Here is a 26,828-nt window from a genome sequence, read left to right as displayed (position 1 = left end):
ATCTTTGCACATTCTGCCCATGTATTATAGTTTCTACCCCAACAAATTTGTTTTTTTTTTTTTACGTTTCCAGACGCTTTCATGTTGTTTCTGCCCTAAATGTTTTCTCACACTTGTTCCTAACATTCTGAACTTCACTTTAGGCTTTTGTTTACCTCATTTCATGTCCGAAAACTCGTTTTACAAGCCATTCTTCGGACCCCAAATTGTATTACACAATCTGCCCAGCTTTTTAATACATTCTACCTATCGAATTTGTTTTTACATTTCAGACTGCTTACGTCCCGTTTCTGTCCTCAATTTTTTCACACACCTATTCCTAACATTCTCAACTTCACTTTAGGCTTTCGTTTCATCTCATTTCGTGTTCGAAACATGTTTTACAAGCCATTATTCGGATCCCAAACTGTGTTACACAATCTGCCCATCAAGGCACGAGGAAAGGAAGAGTAATATGGAATTAATAGCTAAAGAGAAGATTGTTAATGTTAACTATTAATTCATGATTAATTAGTCATGTGTGAAAAATTTCATTTTTTTTAATAGTATGAGAAAGCTTGATTTTTAAAGGCATAACACCCATTTGAGCCCCTAAACTAAAACTTCAAAGTTAATTAGGACCTTAAACTATCAAAATCATCAATTAGGTCTCCGAGCTAAACAAAAATCATCAATTGAGTGCTCATTATATCCTAAAATCAGAAATTATAACTATTTGACATGGATTGTAATGATCTCTGAATTGGATCAAAATGGGGTTGGAGAAGAATTTCTGAAACTGTTCCTCAATTGTTGATTTTTGTTTAGGATGAGGATTAAATTAATGGTTTTTGCTTAGTCTAGAGACCTGATTGCTGATTTTGATAGTTTAAGATTTTAATTGACTTTAAAACTTTAGTTTGGAAGACCCAAATAAGTATTATGCCATTTTTAAATATTGTAATAAATCGTACTATTTTGATAATAATGTTTTTGGTATAATTAGACATACAAATATATTTTGTATTTCCATGAATCGTCAAATGTTGTAATAGATCGTTTAACGCCTATAAATAGGCATGTAATATAATCTTGATTTAAATCTTCTAAGAAAATTAAGGAGTTTGGAAAACACTTTGAATGGAATTTCTAGATTTATTTTTAAATTGTAAAATTTCATAAATTTTTGTAGTAAACTGTTCTTTGATTGCTCCAATAATAAAAATTTATCCTCTCACATAAAATAGACACAAATCAAACAAATTCTTATACTATTTATTTTTATTTTATTTCAATTGTTCAATCAATTCACGTCATCTCCTACTAAATTCTTTCTTCATTTGGGCTTGTTGCCATCATTTGTAACAAAGAAAATAAAAATAAATATCCCCTCCGTCCCATTATATAAGTCGTTTTAGAAAATGATTTTTTTTCCAAAATATAAGTCGTTTTGGTTTTTCAAAAATTGTTAGTTTAGTTTTTTGATCTAAGCATTAAATTTTTTTGTCTTGATCTATGTGTTTTTTTAATAGGGAAAATTACACAGAAATTCATATTTTAAAAACTATTTACAACTATATCAAGTTATAATTTTTGATTATGTCAAACTAGTAAAATCAACTCCGCCTGTGAGGGTCACTTGGTGGCCTTTACAGTCGGTCCCAAGCCCGGACAAAGGAGGAGGGTTGCGGTAGGTTTGTGGCGGCCAGCGTAAAACTTAGCCACATCTTATGACATGAACCACAATATAAATATCGTGGAGGCGTTCCCTACTCAGCGACGCGCTGCACTTTCTAGACCCGGGTGTAGTGATAAATGTGCAAGGGTTGCTAGGTCGTCGCCCCGAAGCGGCGCACCACCCCAGAACCCGGGGGTGGTGTCAAATATGCAAGGGTTGCGGGTAAATAAGCTAGTCCACGGTAATGGTAGGGGTAGGGGTAAGGGTAGTAGGTTACGCTTTGGGACATGGAACATAGGTTCTTTGACAAGAAGATTAGTCGAAATTGTAGATGTTATGAAGAGGAGGAGAATAAATATAATGTGCCTACAAGAAACCAAGTGGGTTGGAGCCAAGGCTAGAGAGATAACTCCTTGGGGTTATAAGCTTTGGTACTCAGGAAAGGATAAGGGTAGAAATGGAGTAGGTATTCTTATTGATCGGGAGTATATTGATGATGTAGTAGCGGTGTATAGGAAGAGCGATAGAATTATGAGTGTTAAGCTAGTGATAGGGGATGGGGTTGTGAATGTCATCAGTGCATATGCGCCACAAATAGGATTAGATGTCTCTATAAGACAAGCTTTTTGGGAGGACTTAGAGGAAGTGGTGCAACAGGTTCCTAGGGATGAAAAGATGGTACTGGGGGGTGATCTCAATGGACACGTGGGTTCTAGGCGAGATGGGTTTGAGAGTGTTCATGGAGGGTATGGTTTTGGAGATAAGAATGAAGCAGGAAATGATATTTTGGAATTCGCATCAGCCTATGACTTGAGTATCATGAACACATGGTTTATGAACAGAACATCCCACTTAGTGACTTATAGGAGTGGCGGTAATGAGAGCCAAATTGACTTCTTCTTAGTAAGGAGTGCTTGGAGAAAGAGTTATATTGATTGTAAGGTGATCCCTGGTGAGAGTACGAAAACCCAACATAGAGTAGTGGTGCTTGATTTTCGAAGTAGGAAATGTATAAGAAAACGAACACCACAAGTGGAGACTCAACAAAAATTTGTGGATGAGATGACCAAAAAAGATATTTGAACTTGTAATATGGATTTAGATATAGATTCGATATGGACTAAGATGGAGCATAGTATAAGGGAAGTAGCGAAGGAAGTTCTAGAGGAATCTAAAGGTAGCATGCCACCGGGTAAGGACACATTTTGGTGGACAGAAGAAGTATGACAAGCAGTAAAGAGTAAGCGAGAATCCTATAAAATATTGAGAAAATATAGGAGTGATGAGAACTACGAAAAATACAAAGAGGCTAAAAGAGAAGTAAAGAAGGTCATACGAGATGCTAGAGCAAAGGTGAATCGGGATCTGTATACAAGATTGGATACGAAAGAAGGGGAAAGAGACATATATAGAATTGCTCGGATGAGACATAGGAAGACGCGAGATCTCAGAAAAGTTAAATGTGTGAAGGATGTGGACCAGAAAGTCTTAGTTGGAGATAAGGATATAAAGGAACGATGGATGTCCTATTTTGATGACTTATTTAATGGAGATCGCAGACAAGATGTTGGAGATATAAGTATCCCTCAGGATATGATAAATCATGAATGCATGCGGAGAATTCAAAATGGTGAAGTCAAAATGACATTAAATAAGATGAGGATGAAGAAAGCAGTAGGACCTGATGGTATCCCTTGAGATTTGGAGATGTTTGGGAGAAAGAGGAATCGAATGGTTAACGACGTTCTTCAACAAAATTTGGAGAAACAATAAGATGTCATCAGAATGGAGGAAAAGCATCTTAATCCCTTTGTATAAGAACAAAGGCGATGTCCAAGATTGTGCCAACTATCGAGGAATCAAATTAATGAGTCACACTATGAAACTTTGGGAGCGAGTGATCGAACAAAGGCTAAGGAGGACGGTGAAGATCTCGGAAAACCAATTTGGCTTTATACCGGGAAGATCAACTATGGAAGCCATCCATCTAATGAGACAATTAATGGAGCACTATCGAAATAAGAAGAAAGACTTGCATATGGTTTTCATTGACTTGGAGAAAGCATATGATAAGGTACTAAGGGAAGTACTTTGGTGGGCCTTGATAAGGAAAGACATTTCGCGGAAATATATTGACATCATAAAGGACATGTATGAGGGAGCATGCACGAGTGTACGTACTATTGTTGGGAAGACTGAAGAGTTCCCTATTACGATTGGAGTACATCAAGGTTCCGCACTAAGCCCATTTCTTTTTGCCATCGTTATGGATGAACTAACAAGTTCACTTCAAGATGGTATACCATGGTGCATGTTGTTTGCAGATGATATTGTGTTGGTTGATGAGATGAAAGAAGGAGTGGAGAGGAAGTTGGAACTATGGAGACAAACTCTAGAATCTAGAGGCTTTAAGTTGAGCCGAAGTAAGACAGAATATTTGGAGTGTAAGTTTAGCGGCCATAGGAGTAGGGAGGCATGGACAATCACCCTAGATGGGAGAGTTGTTCAGGCCTCGGATTGCTTCCGGTATTTAGGATCTATTATCCAAACGGATGGAGAAGTAGATGGAGATGTTGCTCATAGGATTAATCTGGTTGGTTGAAGGGGAAGAGTGCTACGGGTATCCTTTGTGACCCCGACATGCCTAATAGATTGAAAGAAAAATTCTACCGCACGGCAATCAGACCAGCATTGTTATATGGTACAGAGTGTTGGGCAGTGAAACACTGTCACATCCATAAGATGTCGGTGGCGGAGATGCGTATGTTGAGATGGATGTGTGGTCATACGAGAAAGGATCGAGTGAGTAATGAAATAATTAGAACAAAAGTATGGGTTACATCTATTGAGAATAAAATGAGAGAAAACCGATTAAGGTGGTTTGGCCATGTGAGACGTAGAGCGCTTGATGCGCCGGTTAGGAGGACCGAAGAGTGGCAAATGGATGTAGTGGTGAGGGGTAGGGAAAGACAGTTTTAATTTTGATTACTAATTCGAAAAATTTCTTACTGGCGAGCCACAACAATCGCACCTATCAAAGCAACTAAAAGAATTATTGAAATGAACTCAAATGGAAGAAAAAAATCTGTTGCTAAATGAATTCCAATTTGTTGACCATTAGTTATCAAATCTTGTTCTATAATCTGATTTGTTGTTGTAGTCCAAATAATAAGCAAACTTGGAGGAGGGTAATCTAGAGTGATATGAGTTTACTGTGAATTGAGGACAATATGGTAGTGGATAGGACGGAGTGGAGTGAGCGAATTTGTGTCGTTAACACGACTTGATTTCACGGTTTTATATGATGGTTCATGTTAGCCGACCCCGAATCATTTCGGGACTAAGGCTTTGATGTTGTTGTTGTTGTTGTTGTTGTCAAACTAATAAAATCAGTACTTTTAATATATTTTAAAGATTTATAGAAATCTAGAATATATTTTCTTGGGTTTATCATTCTAGATTTTTTAAATTATGGTGTAAAATCATAATATATAGAGAATAATGACATATTAAAAAATTAAGTTTGATGATATGACTTAATTGTAATTTTGTACTTAATTATGATATTCATGTATTTGACCCTTAATAGGGATTCCAATACTTATTGCCCAACTATTACATAAGAGAGAATTTCTTTTAAGTTAACCAATGTAAAATTCAGTATTTCTTAATTTGTATGAAAATCTCTAGAATGACTTATATTATGAGATGGAGGTAGTACTAAAGATAAACTTACAAACCATAAAAGGATGCATAAAATATCGCCGGATAGACAAAAGTCATTTAGCCATGGTTCCTAAATCCCCCCCAAAACCAGTTGTCACTTAAATTTTAGGGATGTCTTCTCACGACTAATGAAACATCCTTAAAATTCAGGGGACCAATAATTTTTTAACCAAGCTCAAAGATTTCATGTTATATTAAACCATTTTTAATTGACTTAAAAGTAAATTGTTCTAAGTTCTAAGATTTAATAATATATTAAGCCTTTTTTAATGGACTCACACAGATAATCTTCCGAGTATCTGAGTTATAGTGTAACTTAACAAACAAAAAATTGAAATTTTATGATAGAGAATAATAGAGATCTTTCATGAATATTGATGAATATTGAGGGTTAGTATGCACTTTCTTGGAACATCCTGGCACAGTTTGGCATAATTCAATTCAATACAATTCTACAAATGGTACTTCGATCTTGGAATGAGCGTGAAGAAATTAACATCCTTCTTTATCTTTATCTTTTGAGTTGTTCAGCCCGGGTCAGCTGTCCACCTTGTAAAGCCTGAATACCCCACAACTGTGGACATGACAATAGTGTAAAGGATTACCAGTAGTGTCTTCAAGGTAGAATTGAATTGTAACCTCATTGTAATCTTCAAAGCAATCATCTTTTCTGACATTTAAACATGGATCATACCCAAAAAACATATGTGGTTGTTTCACAATTCTGGAATCATACCAGCCCCCGAACTGGCAATCGACGTCTTTCAGGTCTCCATACTCATTTTTAAAATGGTATCTACATTTCACTTGGAAACCAGGCCATTCACTCTCACTAGAGAATGCAATAACAGCAAAAAGACCAAAACCCAAAAACTCATGTTTAACCCATCCTGGAGGCAGCTCAATTGTAGTTGAACATCCCCTGCTATACTCCTGTCACAACCATACCATATCAGGAAATCGAGTCCCTTACGGCTTTACCAGACTGTATTTTACTGCTAAAGCTGAAATTTTATTTCTACTTCAGATATCAGAAATGTTTGGATTTAATAAGTCGGATGCCAATTAGCTTTCGCTCTTCAACTCGTTATATATATGTATAGAATCAAATCAGTCCAAAATTACATGTCAGCCTAGAAAATTAAAACAGTTCAAAAATCCACAAATCAAATGATGACAGTGTCATTTTGGACTAATTTGATAAAGAATTATGCACTAAATCCATACCTAAAGTTCAAGTCAGGCAAATTGATCCTATTTCTACAAACCAAAAGTATGAGGCCAAATTGAGACTTCATTCCTTGAAAGACTATACATGATTATGTCAACTAAAGGTTTAAAAGAACAGTTTACATTAAATCTTCTATTAACCAGGGGTCAAATTGATCTTGTTTAGAAATAGTAGGGGTCAATTTATACCATTTTGTAGGTTAGGGGTAACTATGTACTTTCCATTTATATAAAAAAAAAACTCTGTACTTTCCAAGAACTATATAGGAAATTTGGAATCGAGTTCGAGTACTAACGCATGCAGAAAGCGTGCGTGACGAGCCGGACAAAATATTAAGAAAAAAAAAATGCTTTGATGTAAACTTAGTATAGTTTCCACATGACTATTAATGTGTATTATCCTCAATTTAAAGTTTGCTAGAAACTTCTTCAATTAGCCTATCCATCTAGTGAAAGAATTGAACATGATTCATGATAATTGAAAAAAGAAAAAAGAAAAAAAATACAAACCTGGTTAATGTCATCTAAGACCACCACTCCATGCATCAGCCTCTCTTCAACCCCTAATAGAGTCGACGATTCTGGCACATGTGGCGCTAGTCTTTTTGGCCCCATCCCACTTCTCTGGAAAATCCTACACAGCACAAAGGAATCCTTCCCGAAGGACAAGCAAACACAAATGGTAAAAATTATTATAAATAGGCCAAAATTAGGAACAAGAAACTTAAATTTTGCAATCCAATTTGATCTCACTTGGACAACACTCTCCAAATCCTCATCTATTAGGCGAAACTCATGCATAACCCAATTGGTGCGCTCACCCCGAGGAGGCCGTCCAAGATGATACACAAGGGTCTTCTTCATCCCCACAAGTTGAGAATTGCAGTGAACAGAACGGTCCTTCCCAGTCATCTTCCAGTATCCTCTCTCAGTTGCACGTTTGGCATACTTCTTATACACCCTACTGTAAAAGTACCACTCGTCATTTCTTGTCTTCAACTTCAATTTATCTACACACACAAAAGACACAATTATATATACTTTCAAGCACCATAACACCGTTCTGTTTGTTTGATAAAATGATATCAATCTATTCCACCTACAAAAGAATGGAATCTGTTCTTCCCCATTTGACCTTAACAGAGTAAAGCAGACAATTCTAAAATATGTAAAAATTAATGGAATTCCAGTGGGATCAGAAGGTGTAAAATTATTTTGAAACGATGTTAGTGTATTTGTGAAATCGTAGGAAGATTGAAGTGATAGCGAGAATCATACCTCGGAGATCCCAAGGCTCTGACTTGTAGATGTCAACAACACCAATGGGGTCAAACAAAATGGGTGTATTAGTCACCTTCTTTCCGAGGTAATAGGTGATAAGTTCCTCATCAGTAGGGTAGAAACTGAATTTAGAATGGAGTGAAGCAGACGTAGAACGTGAATTGGTGATTCCAAGGAAAGATAGGATCCAAAGTTTAGATTCAAATTCGGTATAGTGATCAGCTATAGGTAAGCAAAAACTAGATTCCCCTGCTAATACAGAAGGCATCTGCAACATGAAGTTTGAGACATATTACTATGGTGCGTCCATAATCAATTATTGAGGGAGAGATGGAGAGAAACATACAGGATCGTGTAGCCGTTCTGCATAAAGTTGAAATTTTTTTATGGCATATAACACGATTTTATGCCTCGAAACATTATCCAAATTGTTACAATTAGTGAAAATGAATTCAAAAATGTTCCCCTGGGCTCCCCATAGATTAATTGATACTGAACTCAGATTAAAGCAACCGTGTGCATCTAATTTATTCAGGTTTGGAGGAAGCTTAGGTAATGACTCGAGATAAATGCAGTTTCTCAAACCAAGATATTGCAGCTCAAACAGCTTCTTGATGCTTAAAGGTATTTCTCTAAAATGATTTCCACTTAGATCTAAAGCTTCTAACGACGCTAAGCAACCAATGCCATTGGGCACACCAAATAAACCACAATTATTGAGATAGAGCTTCCGTAGATATTGCATACACAATCGGTCTTCAGGCAGATTGTCGAAAAACTTCAGGCCATAGAGGAAAAGATATTTGCAATTTTTCAATTCCAAACTCGACAGAGCCTTCAACTTTTCAATTGGTGAGGGCAAAGCTTCTATACGTGTTCCATCTAGATAAAGATATCTCAAAGAACTCATATCCTCCAAAATCTTTGGGAAAACTTCAAAAATACGACAACCTGAAAGATTAAGCTTTTGTAGATGTTTCAACTTCCAAATACTGCTTGGAAGAGTATGAAATCTGGTGCAGTTTTGTAGATTCAGTTCAACAAGTTCAAAACAATCCTGTATGGATGAGGGGATTTCTTCTATTGCAGTCCCATCTAGAAACAACATCTTGATTTGCATCGGAACCTCTGGAAACTTCGTTATGCTAGAGCAGCCAGAGAGAACCAATTTCTCTAGAGAGACCAACTTAGAAAAATCACTAGGAAGATACTGTAGTCTTTTGCAGTTCAAAAGATCCAAGCATAACAGCCTGGAGAGAAGACCAATTGCAGAAGGAATCTCTTCAATTGCAGTCTCGCTTAAGTACAAGTATCTTACTTCAGGGCCAACATCTGGAAACCTGGTAATATTTGAACAGCCAGAAAGATCAATAATCAAAAGAGATTTTAACAAATGCACACTTTCTGGAAGATCACGGAGCTGTTTACAGTCCTTCAAATTCAATGCAATTAGGCCAATGACCTTCCCAATTGATTTAGGAAGTTCTTCTATAGCTGTCTCATTTAAATTTAAATATTTTAAGTTCTCTGAAATCTCTGGAAATCTCCTAAGATTTGAGCAACCAGAAAGATGAAGGGTCTCAAGAGATCTCAATTTAATGCGAGTTGGGAGGCTCAACAGGCTCGTACAACATCTCATGTTCAAATATATAAGTCGATCTAGAAATCGAATCGATGGATGAACTTCTGCCAAGCTCTCAAGATTCAAGCTCTCAAGATTCTTGGCCAGCGAGAGGTCAGGGAATGTAAGTAAGTTCTTGGAATTACTGAGATTCATCACCTTCAAATTCACAAGATGCTGCACAACCAATAAAAACTGGCTTAAATAAATTACTTACACTAAGGTGCATTGAGGCTAAAAAAACCAAGATAAAATATTACTTGTGCTCCTGACCATAGCTGTTTAACGTTGCTGTATGCAAGGTTAAGTTCAACAAGATTTTCTGCTTGAAAATTTGACGGCATAGAGCTTAGTGGGTATTCTTCCCAATGCAGGTATCTCAACTTATCGGATAGAAGCTCAAGGCCATCAGGAAGACGCAATTTACATTTGTTTCCAACTCCAGCATTGTAGATTTTGAGTAGCCTGAGGTTGACCATCCCAGCAAAGGCTCTGGAACTCAAATTCACTTCTTGCATTTTATATGTATTGAAAAATATTCCTTCAACCATTTCAGTTCCCTACAGCTCAAAGTAATAAATAAATAAAGCTTCAGTTCCACATGTAATTAAACTTGCAACAGTTTATTTTAAGGTTACGTTCATGAGGTAAGTGTACATTGTACGCAAGGCTCTCACCAGATTTTTTGTCAAAACGTGGAACACATCAACATGACTCCACAATCTACTGCGTTTCCCAAGCTCTCCAATTGATTCTCGGCGAACAATTTCATGAGCCATTTCTTGCAATAAGTCATGCATGTCTAGCTTGTTTTCACAGACAGTAATAAGGCACTTATCAATGAGAACACTAATTCCGATACTAGCTGAGAAACCACAACCATGCAATAACCTCTTCACAAAATCAAATTGTTGCCCCTTAAAGAAACATGCAATATCAAGAAATATACATTTCTCTTCATCATCAAGTGTATCAAAGCTTGCTCTCAACACATTGAAAATTTCAGGCCGAGGAATTCTAGATAGTTTGTCCAACGCACTTTCCCAATCTTGTTTCCCTCTGCCAAATAAAAAAGATCCCAAAACTTTAAGTGCTAATGGGTTGCCCTGAGCATAATTAACTGCCCTTTTCGATAGCTCCATATGTTCTTCAGTCGGATAGTTTTTCTTAAGAGCATTCAAACAAAAAACTTGAAGAGCTTCATCATCATTTAATCCCTCAACTTCATATAGTTCATGAACTCTATTTTCCAGAACTTGCTTATCTCTAGACGTCAAAATAATTCTACTACCCAAGCCAAAATTCTGTGTTCCAATTAGCTCATCTAATTGGTTTACACAATTCACATCATCCAGAACAAGCAACACCTTTTTTCTTTGGAGAATGCCATTCACATCTTGACAAAGCTTTTCTTTCAGACCACATAGCCCACTGCGTATTGCTTCTTCCCTTATATTTTTGAGGAAGCAGCAACCTTCAAATTGACTTGAGAGAGTGTTGAAGATTACTTCAGCAACAGTTGTTTTACCAATACCACCCATACCCCAAATTCCTAGAATACAAACTTTTGGCATCCCAATCTGTAGTAACTTTTTAGTTTGTTCAATATGTGAGTCTATTCCAATTAGGTCCTTCAAATCTCTCGAGTATGCATGGTTCAATTTCTTCAAAATATTTTCCACAATATCTTTCACAAGTTTAGCCTCAAACCTATTCAAAAGGAAAAAAAGAGCTGAATCTTATTTCAAACATATCATTTTCATGACTATAGGTACTAGTAACTATACTATGACTTCAGAAAACCAGATTTTCAATTCAAATTAGAGTTCTAGACCCTTCACAAAACTTCAGCAATCTCCTAAATTATTTAAACTTCTCATTAGCTTATGTCATGTGGATAACAAGTGAATCTGATTCCACTAAGTAAAATTTAATAATCTTTTACGACAAAAATAAATAAATGAACTAAAAGTAAGAGATAGAGTTTTTTTTTAAGGAAGTTTCCAACAGATCTTAAGAGCGCCATTTTGGGGGAAAGAATCAAGTCAACTTCTATTGCCTTTTTTCTTCTTTCGTCCATCCTTTTTGTTTTTCTTAAAGCCTATTCTTGAATACCGAAGTACAAAGATCACCATATTATTAAGCAAAGTACCAAATCTGGCAACCGAATGACATTGGTTAAAACTTAAAAGGGATTCCTATCCGTTAATAGTTTAGAATTGCTTTGATGGAATAAAACATGTAAAGCATCAATGTTTAGTGAAAATAGTTTTAAGTACTAGAACTTATTAATTAGTAGTGTTTTTCTATGTTTTGATCTAGCAAGATAAAGACTCTTCTAATATGGGATACAGTTGAATGCCATCAACCACCTTCTATTTAGTGGCTCAAGTTCCTCACAGATAATATTATGTGCTAGGACCACGATTTGCTAATAAAAAGCTATCTGAAATGTGCATGTTTTGTTTTCTACTTCATAATAAATGTGAAAAGCATTTACATCTAAGCATCAAATACAAATGCTCTTTAAATAGTGTTCCATTAACAACCTTAAAGATGGAAGAACTTAAGGATCGAGACATACCGGATATCCTGAGAGGCATATCCAGATAAGCTGGCAACAGCCTTCAAGTGAGTTAACCATCTCGGCAACTTTGCTAATTGATTCTTAAAATTGGTCTGAAGCTGAAGAAGAGCATCTGCAAAACATCCACTTTGTTGTTCCACTTCAGATGGATCTACTTGGTAGAAAACTGGTAAAATTGTTTGTCCATGAGTTCTCTTGCACTCAAAATTTTTAACCATTTCATCTAAACACCATGGAGAGGATGCATAGTTCTTTGAGAAAATGATAACAGAAATAAAAGAATCTTCAATAGTTCTCAAAAGAGAAGGAGTTATTTCTTCCCCTCTTTCAAGGTCATTATCAATGAAGGTTTTGATTCTTTTACTGCACAAAGCATCGTGGAGATGACTAACAAAATTATAACGGGTGTCTTCCCCTCTGAAGCTAAGAAACACATCATATTTCCTTTTAAGTGAAGCAGAAGCAGCAGCAGAAGAAGAAGAAGATGCCATCAATGGAAAGAGCAATTACCCTAACAGAGATCACCTAAAAACACCCAACAATACAAAACAGGGAATTATAATAAAATGATTAAACTGAGAATTAGAAAGCAAATAATCAGGAAAATTATAATAATAATAATGAAGGCAGAGATCAATACAAGTGTTGCGAGAGTAAACTTTCTGGTTTACTGAAAACCTGAACAATCAATTTCATTCACCCAATCGAACAAGACAAAAAGAAAAGGAAAAGAGGAATTAATTCAGAAGCTGACAAACCTCTGCAAGTTTAAAGCAACGACGGATGTCGACGGCGGTAATTACAAGACAACGGTGTTAGCAAGGAAGAGCAGTAGTAGCTCGCGGCCATGAATAAGACTGGAATCTTCTTGCAAAGATACAAAACAGAGAAATCAGGGGTTAAGTTGCAAAAATAAGCTCAGAACCAATTTTACTCCTTATGTGAGCATCTACATAAGATGACATGATTTTACTTCTAAATTAAGCTAGCCATTAAGAGAGAGTGAGACCCCTCCAATAACATCACATGGCTCTCTAAAATAAATAGCTAGTCATTTTTACTAGCTAAATTTAGCTATTTCAGTTATTTTTATTTTTTAGGTCTGTTTGTTTGGGAAAAAATATTATGCAGGAAAATATTTTCTCAATTTTACAGTGTTTGTTTAGGCATGAAAATAAGTCAAAAGAAAATAAGTTGCAAGTCAATGGAAAAGGAATAAAGAAATAACGGAAAATGTTTTACCCTTTTCAAAAGGGTAAAATATTTTCCCCAAAACATACGCGTTCAGAGAAAAATGGGAAAAATATTAAAAAATGTAAAAATACGAAAAATATGAAACACGAAAAACATGGATAACGTGAAAACGTTACAAAACATGAGAATATGAAAAAACCCGCAAAAAACATAAAAATGTGAAAAAATGCAAAAAAAAAAAAAACACAAAAACGCAAAAAAAAACAAACATTTGAAAAGGCACAAAACGTGAACAACGCGAAAAAGTGACAACACACAAAATATGCAAAAACGTGAAAAATCCAAAAAACACGAAAACGCGAAAAATTCTAAAACACAAAAACGTGACAATATGTGAAAAACTCAATAAACATGAAAAGATAAAACATGCAAACAAAACACGAAAACGTAAAAAACACAAAATGTGAAAAATACGAAAAACATGAAAAAACGTGAATAACATGAAAAGGGAAAAAACCGAAAAACCGAAAAATTGAACGTGAAAACGCAAAAAAAAATGAAGAAAAAATGCAAAAAAAACACAATAACGTTAATAACATGATAAAACTTACAAAAATACCGAAAATGTGAAAAAACGTTTTCGTGTTTTTAACATTTTTTTCACGTTAATAGCAATTATATTCCATTCCATTCCGCGAACTAAACGACACCTTACAGTTTATGTATGTTTTTGGTGTTTAATTTGTGCTTGTGAATCTCTTTTTTGTGTTTTATATATACAATTGAAAATAAAAAATACAGAAAATCTATATTTAGTTGTTGGAAAATATTTTCCAGTGTTGTAGCCAAACAACGGAAAATATTTTCCAGTGTTGTTGCTAAACATAGGAAAATATTTTATTTTCCTGCACAATATTTTCCTTACATAAAATTTTTCAGAACACAATATTTTCCCCCAAACAAACGGGGCCTTAATCATTCATTCTCTTTCCTCTTTGTATCTTTTTTCTACTTTTTCTTTTTTTTTTTCTTTAAATTTAATCATTTTTAATGATAAAATAATCAAATAGAGAGTCAAATAGCTAGCATGGTTGGAGCAAAATATAAATTTGGCTAGCTAAATTTGACTAAACTAATATCTGTACTATTTGTACTATATATAATAACGGAAGCAGAGAGAAATGAGAAGTGTTCTAGAGGTCTTTTTGATAAGTTGTCAACGTAGTAAAAAATCAAAATTAAAAAGATTTAATTAATTAAAAATAATAAATTTATATTTTTAATACATTAAAAATTACTAGTCCATTAATTAAAATAATAAAAGAAAGTAAGAGTTACAGGAAGATGAAAAAACACCAAGTAAAGTAAATCCAAAAGTCGCAAATAAACTTTTATATAAAGCATGATAGATAGTATTCCACTATTATATCCATTGTCTATGATAGAATGTATTATATTTCTGAAAGTAATTATTCGATTTTTTTCACATGTTGTAGTTATTTTGTTCTCAATTGTGTTGTTGTTTTATTTTTTGGGTAAATTCCAAAAAAAACCCCTGTGGTTTGATGTTGTTCCAAAAAAATCCTTGTGGTTTGTTTTTATAAAAAAAAAAGACCGTGGTTTCACCGTTACCCGAAAAACGAAAAATGACTTAACACCGTTAAAAATGCTGACGTGGCAAGGGGTAGAGTTGGAAAAATATTTATTTTTATTTATTTTTTCTTTTTTCTTTTTTCTTTTTCTTTTTCTTCTTCTTCCTCTCCTCCTCCTTTTCTTCTTCTTCTTCTTCTTCTCCTCCTCCTCCTCCTCCTCCTTCTTCTTCTTCTCTTCTTCTTCTTCTTTTTTCTTCTTTTTCTTCTTTTTTTCATCTTTTTTTTTTAATTTCTAGAATTCTGGAAAATTCCAGAATTCTAGAAAAATTCACATAGCATCTTCGCCTTCCAAACATACTCTCCTGGTCTCTCTTGCTATTATCCGTCCTCTCTCTCCCATCTGAACAGCTATTTCTGGAGCTGTAATATCTTACATTCGTCATTTATAGAAAGTTTGTTTTCTACTCTTTCTCTCACATATAGTCTTCAAAATATTTATTTTGCTTGTTCCGTTGTTATGTTTTTATCATCGTCTGATTTGGTAATGTTTGGGAAAATGGTTTTGCTGAATCGGTGTTGTGTTGTTCTGTTTAACATATTTTGGGAGACTTGGAATTTTCCAGAATTTCGGAAAATTTCCAGAATTCTGGAAAAATTCCAGAATTCTGGAAAAATTCCAGAATTCTGGAAATTAAAAAAAAAGATGAAAAAAAGAAGGAGAAGAGAAGAGAGAGAGGAAGAAGAAGAAAAAAGAAGAAGAAGAGAAGAAGAAGAAGAAGAAGAAGAAGAAGAAGAAGAAGAAGAAGAAGAAGAAGAAGAAGAAGAAGAAGAAGAAGAAGAAGAAGAAGAAGAAGAAGAAGAAAGAAAAATTAAAAGAAAAAATAAAAAAAATATTTTTCCAACTCTATCCCTTGTCACGTCAGCATTTTTAACGGTGTTAAGTCATTTTCCGTTTTTTGGGTAACGGTGAAACCACGGTCCTTTTTTTTTGTAAAAACAAACCACAAGGGTTTTTTTGGAACAACATCAAACCACAGGGTTTTTTTTTTTGGAATTTACCCTTATTTTTTTTAAACAATAGTTGTTATAATTTCATCTTTCAGGTCTATTTCTGCTGGTTCTATACCTCTCGCTACCTTATCCATGTTTTCTTTTTTTATTTGTCTTTTTTTCAAATTGATATCTCCAATTGAAGAAATCCGATAAAAATAGAAGATGCATGGACAACTAAAATCGAGAAACACAAAAGTATCAAAAATTACAAGAAATTCTTATGTTTGTCAAGGTAATTATTCGATTTTTTTTCATATGTTGTAGTTATTTTTGTTCTTAATTGTGTCGTTATTTTATTTTTATTAAACAATAATTGTTATAGTTTCATCTTTCAGAGATGAAATTCCATTTCTGTCGTTACCCAGATTACATACTTCTCGCTACCTTATCCATGTTTTCTGTTTTATTTGTTTTTTTTTTTCAAAATGACTAAAATAAAGATTTTGTATATTTGCATTCTTTTTTAGTATATGTTGCTAGGTGTTATCGTCTTGATGGTTAACTCTAACTAAAATTTAGATTTTCGGCTTTATATGAACTCAATTTTTAGCTTTAATTGACGTTGGATTAATTTTTCTAATTCCGAACCTGTTGAAATCTACTCATTTTTTTTAGTTTGAGTTTATATAACTCATATGGATTGTATTTTTTATTTTTATCCATTTTGATACAAATAGATATAAAGTTTCACACAATAGTTGTTCATCGAAGTTTGAGACATATTGAATAAAATATTAAAGAGGTATTGAAATATTAAACTTACAATGAAGTTTATTTCAATTATAAATTATGTTTTATTATTATTATTATTGTTTTATTATTATCATCAATAAGTTATTTTTTTCCAGTTCTCTAGACAAAGAGATTGTAAGGTCTAATACACTTGATAAGATGTTTATTCTTGAAGAATTTGGATTATGCTAGATACGAATTCGAAAAGAAGATAAATAAAAATAATTTTGATGCTCAAAATCTTAAAAATGTACATTAATTATGAGATATTGAGATAATTGCTTTTGCAACATTGACTTATATAGTTTTTAACTATTATATTGTGGTTTGTACAAAATTGTTAGTATTTCAAGAGTTTTTAACACATGAAAATGAAACATGATCATAGGACAAGTTGTTGGAAAACATTAATTAAAAAATATTATTATTTGAATCTCTTCAAATTCTTAAATGTTAAGCATTTGATTCTAATTAATAGAATTGATTTCACATATTAGTTATAAAACTTTTTTTTTTGTACTAAGTGGTTACAATTGCGATTTAATTCTATTTAACTAAAATTAATTTATGGACTTAATACTTCATTAAAAAAAATAAAATTTTTAATTAATGGACAAAAAATATTTCAACTCCCTTATTTTCTCTTATATGCTTATATCTTGATATTCTCTCTTATTTTCGGAAAAAACACACGAGAGGAAGATAGTTCTCTACTAATTATCTTTTTTGTCCCTTCATTTTTGTTTTCTATTCTTTTGTTTATTTTTCTTGCTTAAGAAATTCAATTTATTTTTCTTGCTTAATAAATTCAAGAATATATAATTATTAGAAAATATTAATAAAGTCAAATAAGTGATATCTGCGAGCGTGACTGATATTCTATACAGTGAAAGAATGAAGAACAAATTGATTGAATGTCTTGATGAAATATTACGAGATTAAAAGAGGAGAAATCATCGTCTTAAGCTGATTCAATTAGATATATTGAGTTAGTGAATAATTGAATTCGAATACTTGGTGATCATGAAATTACATCAAGCAAAATGATTATCATCAAAATGAATTTGTGACTAATTCTTAAGAATTTTATTTTTTATATGTAATATATTGAATTGATAAAGTTACTTCATGGGCAGCATTAGAAAAGTATTGACTGCAATAGTTTATAGCATAATATAATGATGTTGCTTCCATTTTAATATAGATTGTAATTCTTTTGTATCGTAGATATAATATTTATATTTAATTGTAGTTTATTGTTTAACATAGATTGTAATTCTTTTGTATTATAAATATAACTAGTCAAAAACCCGTGTGATGAACGGGGTATGAAACTTTTATATAATTTAGATAAATAAATAAATTGACATATTTACTTTTAAATAATCTTATATCATGCTATGAAAAAAAAAATTATATTATGTATATTTGAAATTAATATATATTTTTTTAATGATAATTCAAATTAAATTAATTTTAAAAATAATTGACTACTTTTTTTTTTATAGAATTTTAACTAAAGATGAATGATTTTGTACTTTTTTTTACAAAATTCAATGATTTGTACTTTTTAGGAATTTTAATACATTTTCATATTCCAAATATTCTGTGAAACAATAATAATAAAATAGCAGATTAATTAAGAAATATATTAGAATATAATAAAAAACCAAAAATTGAATTAAACTATAATTAAAATTAAATATTATATTTACGATACAAAAGAATTACAATATAGGTTAAACAAAAATTGAATTAAAATACAATTAAAATTAAATATTATATCTATGATATAAAAGAATTACAATCTATGTTAAAATGGAAGCAACATCAATATATTATTCTATAAACTATTACAATCAATACTTTTCTAATGTTGCATATGAAGAAACTTTATCAATTCAATATGTTACATATAAAAAAAATTCGTAAGAATTAGTCACAAATTCATCTTGATGATAATTATTTTTGGTTGATGGAATTTCATGATCACCAAGTATTTGAATTCAATTATTCATTCTGCTACAATAACCCAATATATCTAATTGAATCAGTTTAAGATGATGATTTCTCCTATTTTCATCTCGTAATATCTCATCAAGACATTCGATCAATTTGTTCTTCATTCTTTCACTATATAGAATATCAGCCATATTCGCAAATATCACTTATTTGACTTCATTAATATTTTTTAATAATTATATATTCTTTGTAAGTAAGAAAAACAAACAAAAGAATTGAAAAAAAATGAAGGGACGAAAAAGATAATTAGGAGAGAACCATCTTCCTCTCGGTTTTTGTTTTTTTTTTTGAAAATAAGAGAGAATGTCGAGACATAAGCATATAAAGAGGAGAGTGAAAATATTTTTTGCCCATTAATTAAACATTTTATTTTTTCTTAATGAAGTATTAAGTCCATAAATTAATTTTAGTTAAATAGAATTAAATCGCAATTGTAACCACTCGGTACAAAAAAAAAACGTTTTATAATTAATATGTGAAATTAATTATATTAATTAGAATCATTATGCTCAACATTTGAGAATTTGAAGAGATTCAAATAATAATATTTTCTTAATTAATATTTTTAAATAATTTATCCTATGATCATATTTCATTTTCATCTGTTAAAAACTCTTGAAATACTAACAACTTTGTACGAACCATAATATAATAGTTAAAAATTATATAAGCCAATGTTGCAAAAACAATTATCTCAATATCCATAATTAATGTACATTTTTAGGATTTTGAGAATCAAAATTTATTTTTATTTACCTTGACTTTGAAGGAGAGAACCGTCTTCCTCTCGGGGTTTTTTTTTTAAATAAAAGAGAATGTCGAGACATAAGCGTATAAAGAGGAGAGTGAAAATATTTTTTACCCATTAATTAAACATTTTATTTTTTCTTAATGAAGTATTAAGTCCATAAATTAATTTTAGTTAAATAAAATTAAATCGCAATTGTAACCACTCAGTACAAAAAAAACGTTTTATAATTAATATGTGAAATTAATTATATTAATTAGAATCATTACGCTCAACGTTTGAGAATTTGAAGAGATTCAAATAATAATATTTTCTTAATTAATATTTTTCAATAATTTGTCCTATGATCATATTTCATTTTCATCTGTTAAAAACTCTTGAAATACTAACAATTTTGTACGAACCATAATATAATAGTTAAAATTATATAAGCCAATGTTGCAAAAACAATTATCTCAATATCCATAATTAATGTACATTTTTAGGATTTTGAGCATCAAAATTTATTTTTATTTACCTTGATTTTGAATTCGTATCTAGCATAATTCACACTCTTCAAGAATAAACATCTTATCAAGCATATTAGACGCTTACAATCTCCTTGTCTAGAAAATTGGGAAAAAATAACTTCTTGATAATAATAATAATAATAATAATATAACATAATTTATATTGAAATAAACTTCATTGTAAGTATAATATTCCAATATCTCTTTAATATTTTATTTAATATGTCTCAAACTTCAATGAACAATTATCGTGTGAAACTTTATATCTATTTGTACCAAAATGCATAAAAATAAAAAAATACAATAACACCTAGCAACATATACTAAAATCTAAATCTAAATTTTAGTTAAGAGTTAGCAATCGAAACGATAACACCTAGCAACATATACTAAAAAAGAATACAAATTTACAAAATCTTTATTTTAGTCATTTTGAAAAAAAAGACAAATAAAAAAGAAAATATGGATAAGGTAGCGAGAGGTATGGAACCTGGGTAACGACAGAAATGGAATTTCATCTCTGAAAAATGAAACTATAACAACTATTGTTTAATAAAAAGAAAACAACAACACAATTGAGAAAAAAAATAACTACAACATATGAAAAAAAATTGAATAATTACCTTGAGAAATATAAGAATTTCTTGTAATTTTTGACACTTTTGTGTTTTCCGGTTTTAGTTGTTCATGCATCTTCTATTTCTGTCGGATTTTTTCAATTAAAGCTATCAGTTTGGAAAAAAAAGACAAATAAAAAAGAAAGTATGGATAAGATAGCGAGAGGTATAGAACATGGGTAACAACAGAAATTAATCTGAAAGATGAAACTATAACAACTATTGTTTAATAAAAATAAAACAACATAATTGAGAACAAAATAACTACAACATATGAAAAAAATCGAATATTTACCTTCAGAAATATAATACTATCTATCGTGACCAATGAATATAATGGTGGAATACTATCTATCATGCTTTATATAGAAGTTTATTTGTGACTTTTGGATTTCCTTTGCTTTGTGTTTTTTTATCTTCCCGTAACTCTTGCTTTCTTTTATTATTTTAAGTAATAGGCTAGTAATTATTTAATATATTATAAATATAAATTTGTTATTTTTAATTAATTAAATATTTATTTTTAATTAATTAAATATTTTTAATCTGATTTTTTACTACGTTGACAACTCATCAAAAAGACCTCTAAAACACTTCTTCTCATTTTAAGTAATAGGCTAGTAATTATTTAATATATTATAAATATAAATTTGTTATTTTTAATCTGATTTTTTACTACGTTGACAACTCATCAAAAAGACCTCTAAAACACTTCTTCTCATTTCTCTCGGCTTCCGTAATTATATATAATATAGATAGATATGTAATTTTAATTTTAATTGTAATTTAATTCAATTTTTGGGTTTTCATTATCTTCTAATATATTTCTTAATTAATCTCATATTTTATTATTATTGATTCACAGAATTCCAGTTATAAAAAAAGAAAATGTATTAAAATTACTAAAAATTAAAAATCATTGAATTTTATAAAAATAAATAAATCATTCACATTTAATTAAAATTTTATAAAAAAAGTAATCAATTATTTTCAAAATTAATTTAATTTAATTTGAATTATCAATAAAAAAATATACATTAATTTCAAATATACATTATATAAAAAAAATCCTAGCATGATATAAAATTACTTAAAAGTAAATATGTCAGTTTATTTATTTATTTAAATTATATAAAAATTTCATATCTTGTGCATCGCACGGGTTTTCGGCTAGTTTTATATTATTTTAGAGAGCCAAATAGCTAGTTAGTGTTGGAGATGCTCTGAAATGGTGCAATTTTACCCTAAAGTTAGAAACCAAAAGCAATTTTATTTCTAATATTGATAAATTAGATCAATTTGAGAAATAATTTATCAAACCATCTTTCCGGTTATGAATCTTGTCTTCACACGTATCACAAATATATGTTGGAATGTGAAAAAAAATATTGTTTTTTATGCGAATTAGAACCGAATTTATAAATAATATTAATCTCCCATTCTATTATTAAATTATAAAAAATATGAAATCATTTTTCTAGAACGAATTGATATGCAGTAGGTGCAGAATAAGGAACAAACCAAATTATCAATGTTAGGGGTAAAATTGCTCTTGGCTACCAATGTTAATGGTAAAATTGCACTATTTTAAACGTTAGGGGTAAAATTACTCCTAGCCCAAAGCGTTAAGGGTATTTTTGCACCTTAAATCACATTTGAAATCACACTAATACTTTTTCAAGTCAAATCTAATTATAGATATAAGTTAGCCTTTTTAGTATTCAACTAGGGCTGGGCACAGTTCGGTCCAATTCGGAGATTCAATAATCTCAAGGATTGGATTGAACTTCGGAGATTCCTAAAAATGAATCTCCAGGATTAGATTGAAAATTTCGATCCGGTCCAATGCGGAGATTCAGGGATTCGGCTCCGGTCCAATCCAGTATAGTTATTTGACGAATTAAATAATAAAATACATATGCTTTTACCAAAAATAAATTAAAAACATAATTTACAATATAATAAATATATAAAATTCTTAATAAAAAATAAATAACATGTGTTCACAATACCTAATATTAATTTCAACCTAAATAAAGTAATGGTGAACCGAATTGCTAAAGAATAAATGTGTAACTTAGTTTTAAGATTAACAATTTTAATATCTTAACACACGCAAATCTTAAGAAATGCACAACTTAAGCTAAACAGCAACAATTTAAAGTACAATAGCAGAAAAAACTTGATCAGATTCTAACGAGTTAAAATTCAATAACAGAAATCAAAATTTGACTAAAGTCAAACACTATCAAATTAATTGATCTATTTTGATTGTCATATGTGCAAATTTTAGGATTTAACCAATAACCAAAAGAAATAGTAGGAAAAACAATACCTGAAATTGAAATTGCAAACAATTATATTTCACTTTAGAAATGAAATTGAGGAGATGTTGTCAGAACTAGGATTCTGGTGAACTAGGATTTTAGAATGGGAAGAAAAAAGAATGAGAATAGAGAGAAAAATATAGAAGAAACAAAAAGAAAGGTTTCATTAACCAATTGCATAATCAATTAGTACAAGCTGATTCTCTTAAATAGGAAACGAGACAAGGAAAGTACAGTTGGCCTAACAAATCATCGCCCTAATAATTCTAACATACCTTAAATAAGAATAGAAAATATAACCTACCTTAAATCACCCTAATAAACATACCTTAAATAAGAATAGAAAATACAACATACTTTAAATAAAAATAGGAAATACAACACTTCACTAAAGAGAAAAAATAAGACTTCATATAAAATATAAATTTAATATGATAAATCTTCAGTTCTTGCAATCTAGTTCAGTCCTGTCCAATCCAATTCAGTTATCGGTCCAGTTCTGGATAGTTTCGGTCCAGTTCTTTGATAAAAAGTCAACAGTCCAGTTCGGTACAATCTAGTTCGGTCCAGTTCTTTGAAAAAAGTCAACAGTTCGGAATCTTTTTACTCGGATATTCGGTACAATCCAGTTTCTTCAAGATCCACGCCCAACACTAATGACTTCTTCCTCACTTTGCACAAAGATAACAATGAAAGAGAGGACTTTGTATTAAAATGAAAGAGAGTCAGATTTTTTTATTTAATAGTTTGTCTTTTGGACTTATCATACGCCTTTTTAACTTTGTATTAAAATGAAAGAGACACTTTTAAAAACAAGTTTGTCTCATTTCTCAGTTCGAAATTTATCATATCTTTTTAGACTTTGTATTAAAATGAAAGAGGGTCTGGTTAAAATCCGTTTGTTTTACCTGTTCCAAGAAGATGTTTTTTTTTCAAAAAAAGTAGGCATTTGTTGCTTTAAATTTGTTGAAAAAGAAAAAAACTATTTTTTTTCATGTATAAAAAAACAAAAAGTAGTTTTCATCTTTTAACATAAAACAACAACATGAGGATCTTTTTTAAGGCAAAAAGAGGAGAAAATAGAGTAAACAAACGTAAATGAAGAGTTTCAATAAACCACGGGCCATGAATTTCAGAAAATTCCAATTAAACCCTTTAATTCATTAATGTCCTAATTTTCGAGTATTTTTTATCTTTTTCATTTTCTTCACATGGTCATGCTGCTGCACTCATTTGCCCTTAATTGTCATTTCAAAGTCCCAGTCTTAAATCTCCATATAATCATAATTCCGAAAATGCCCCACAATTATGATTATGGTGGATACCAGAACGATGTCTCTTTGCCAAATTATGATGCTTCCACCCCTACTATCTCTTCCCTCATTCACGCTCCTCATCCACCCTTGTTCACTTTCTTATTCTCTTCCAAAACCCTCCACAGTGTATCATCATTGGCGGTCCTCCCCCTTAAGGCACAGTCCTCCCACTATGTGCAAATTAGTATTCCATAAAAAATGCAATCAAGAACCTTCGGTCGCTGCAAACCTTGCAATATCGAATATATGGACGGTCGTTTGCAATTTTACTTAGTAATCTCAGCACGTTGTATAATCGGTGCATCTTCCCATACACAGATGGTTGATACCTTCTGATTTTCTGTTCATTCCTACATGTGGGTTCCACGACCTTCGTCTTACTTGAAATGGGTTGAGGGTCTATCATGTTCGCAAAATACCTTTTTACACATGACTTATTCCATACTATGCATCTACTAATCCAATGTTTTCCTCGATACAAATAATCAGACTGCTTATGAGCTATCTCATACGTCATTGGTATAACTAGATCTATTTGGAACTTCCTCATATGTGGGCAAGGTTTGAATGGGTTGAAGGCATACCAGGTCTTTTAATTATTTTGTTGCGTCTTCTAATTTAATGTCTTTTACTAGTGCATCAAATTGGATTGTTCACGAGTTTCCTCATATGTTATTGGTAGAATCGAAGCCATTTGGAATGACCTAATATGGAGGTAAGGATGGACTAGCCTTTTCAGTCTATTTATTTTCCTGATGTCATGGCCAATAGTATGTGTTATTTGATTGTCGCATTCATATAACCAGTTCAAATGTTGTTACTGCCATCTTTGTGTGTGAGTCTAGTGAATATGTTTGTATAATGTTGCTTATTTTTCTCCCAAAAAAAATTCTTATGCATACATATTAGATAGTGTGTTTATTTCACTATGTCTTCCTTCCTTTACGCTTCGATGAGAGTTTACCCGAGCTATATTTTGAGAGCTCAACTAAGGGATAAGTGTATCTTGTTATTATCAAGTAATAAATCTGGTTTAAGTCCAAGTATGGAATCCATGAAATTTACACCCACAAGTATCAAATTACTCGGTTTTACAATGTTATCTAGGCAGTGAATACTTTGGTTTTGGTTGTTTAACTATTATACTACTCCTAAGCTATGTATCATTCTCGAACGAAGCAAATTGATATTCGGTATCATTAGATACGAGAGAAATTAGAAAGACAAGTTTTTCTTCTAAAGAAAATCCCGACAGAAAGGAACCCTTCAGATTATACTGACCAAAGTGATTCCATGAGAAAAGTTGGAGTCGTGCAATGAGCTAATCGGCATGGGCTCCAATTAAGGAGTTTTCCGGTATCTTCCCCATGTGTCTAGAGCGGGAGATTCGTAGGATCCAGACAAATTCATATGTTTGAAAATGGTAAAAAAAAATAATAATAATAAGAAGGTGTCAGTCGTTGCATTATTGTACCGAAATTGTAGTTGGGAGTTGACAATTTTGGCCTTTAAGAGGCTATAAATACCAACTTCTATGTTGTGTTTTTATAATAAAAAAAGAGTTTGTTCCTTCTTCTTTTTTTTTTTTGTTAATTGCAAAAGAGAGATTAGGAGAAAATTAGTGAGAGAGTTGAGAGTGATTTGGGAAATATTACATTGTTTGGATGTAAGGTTCTAATTTGAGGGTTCCAACTGTATCCTAAATTATTGTATGCCTTAAGTTTGGGTGTAGGCAATGGGGAGGGGATTATCCGAAAACCGTGGATATCCTAACTGACGGGGAATGGGAAATAACCGTAAAAATTGGGGATGGGGACGGGAATTTTTTTTTCCCGAAACCTAAATGGGGATGGGGATTGCTATATCCGCTCCGTGGGGATCCCCGTCCTGTTACCGTGTAAATTCCCGTGGGCATTCTCAAAAAATCTTCGTGAGGATCCCCGAATAAAATTATTAATTTCAATTTCTAATCATTATTTTTATATCAATGTATCATAATAAATTAGTTATATATAAAAAAAATGTATAGGGGCAATATAACCAATAATTGTTGCTGGTTATAGATTAAATAGTAACCAACAAACTGGTTAAAGATTAAACCGTAACCAGTTTGCTGGTTACTTTGTAATGTAATCAGTACAATATTAAATGTTTTTGGTTATGGGGATTTTTCGAAACCATATGGGGAGGGGATGGGGATGAAAAAACTCTCGAATCATTTAATGGGGATTAACCGTCCCCTAAACATTTGGGGACGGAGTGGCAAATGCATACCCCTCCCCGCCCCACACCGTTGCCACCCCTAGTGCTTGAGAGAGTCTTATTTATTGTATTCCCATTATTATTATTAGTGGAGTTATTTTTCGGTGTCTCGTGGTTTTTCCCTTACAAAAGGGTTTCCACGTAAAATATGTTTCTCTCCTTATTACTTTATTTTTATTATTCTAATTTTATTATTACTCTATTTTATTTATACACATCACCTAGTAACGAGTTTAATTTATACGGGTTCCTAACAGAAATGAGTGTGAAGAAATTAACGATACTTCTCTATCTTTTTAGTTGTTACCGGATCAGCTGTCCTGTTTGTAAAACATGAATACCTCACAACTGTGT

General features: G+C 31.7%; 1 protein-coding gene across 3 annotated transcripts; it reads right to left on the bottom strand.

Moving 5' to 3' along the window:
* Positions 1-5,695: 5,695 nt before the first annotated feature.
* Positions 5,696-13,036, bottom strand: LOC136235182 (disease resistance protein RPV1-like). 3 transcript variants are annotated; one of them, XM_066024733.1, is made up of 9 exons: positions 12,861-13,036; positions 12,100-12,627; positions 10,193-11,225; positions 9,776-10,075; positions 8,241-9,692; positions 7,892-8,162; positions 7,367-7,623; positions 7,124-7,267; positions 5,696-6,316 (listed from the first exon to the last, which is right to left on the bottom strand). In XM_066024733.1, exons 2-9 carry the CDS (start codon positions 12,591-12,593, stop codon positions 5,921-5,923), a joined length of 4,347 nt encoding a protein of 1,448 aa, XP_065880805.1. In that variant the 5' UTR covers positions 12,594-12,627; positions 12,861-13,036; the 3' UTR covers positions 5,696-5,920. The 3 variants fall into 3 exon arrangements, 2 of the variants coding, with proteins under 2 accessions (XP_065880805.1, XP_065880804.1); XR_010691692.1 differs by having other exon boundaries at positions 6,179-6,316; positions 7,435-7,623; XM_066024732.1 differs by having other exon boundaries at positions 7,124-7,623.
* Positions 13,037-26,828: the final 13,792 nt, after the last annotated feature.

Source organism: Euphorbia lathyris, chromosome 7 (genome assembly GCF_963576675.1).
Source record: "Euphorbia lathyris chromosome 7, ddEupLath1.1, whole genome shotgun sequence".
NCBI lineage: Eukaryota > Viridiplantae > Streptophyta > Magnoliopsida > Malpighiales > Euphorbiaceae > Euphorbia > Euphorbia lathyris.
Note: the sequence above shows the minus strand (reverse complement) of the source record. Positions and strands in the feature narration are given on the sequence as shown.

Coding starts and splice junctions, on each gene's coding strand:
- LOC136235182 (XM_066024732.1), bottom strand. CDS start 12,593: ATGGCATCTTCTTCTTCTTCTGCTGCTGCTTCTGCTTCACTTAAAAGG. Junction 8,163..8,240: donor CAGAACGGCTACACGATCCT/GTATGTTTCTCT, acceptor TTCATGTTGCAG/ATGCCTTCTGTATTAGCAGG. Junction 7,624..7,891: donor AGAGCCTTGGGATCTCCGAG/GTATGATTCTCG, acceptor TTGTGTGTGTAG/ATAAATTGAAGTTGAAGACA.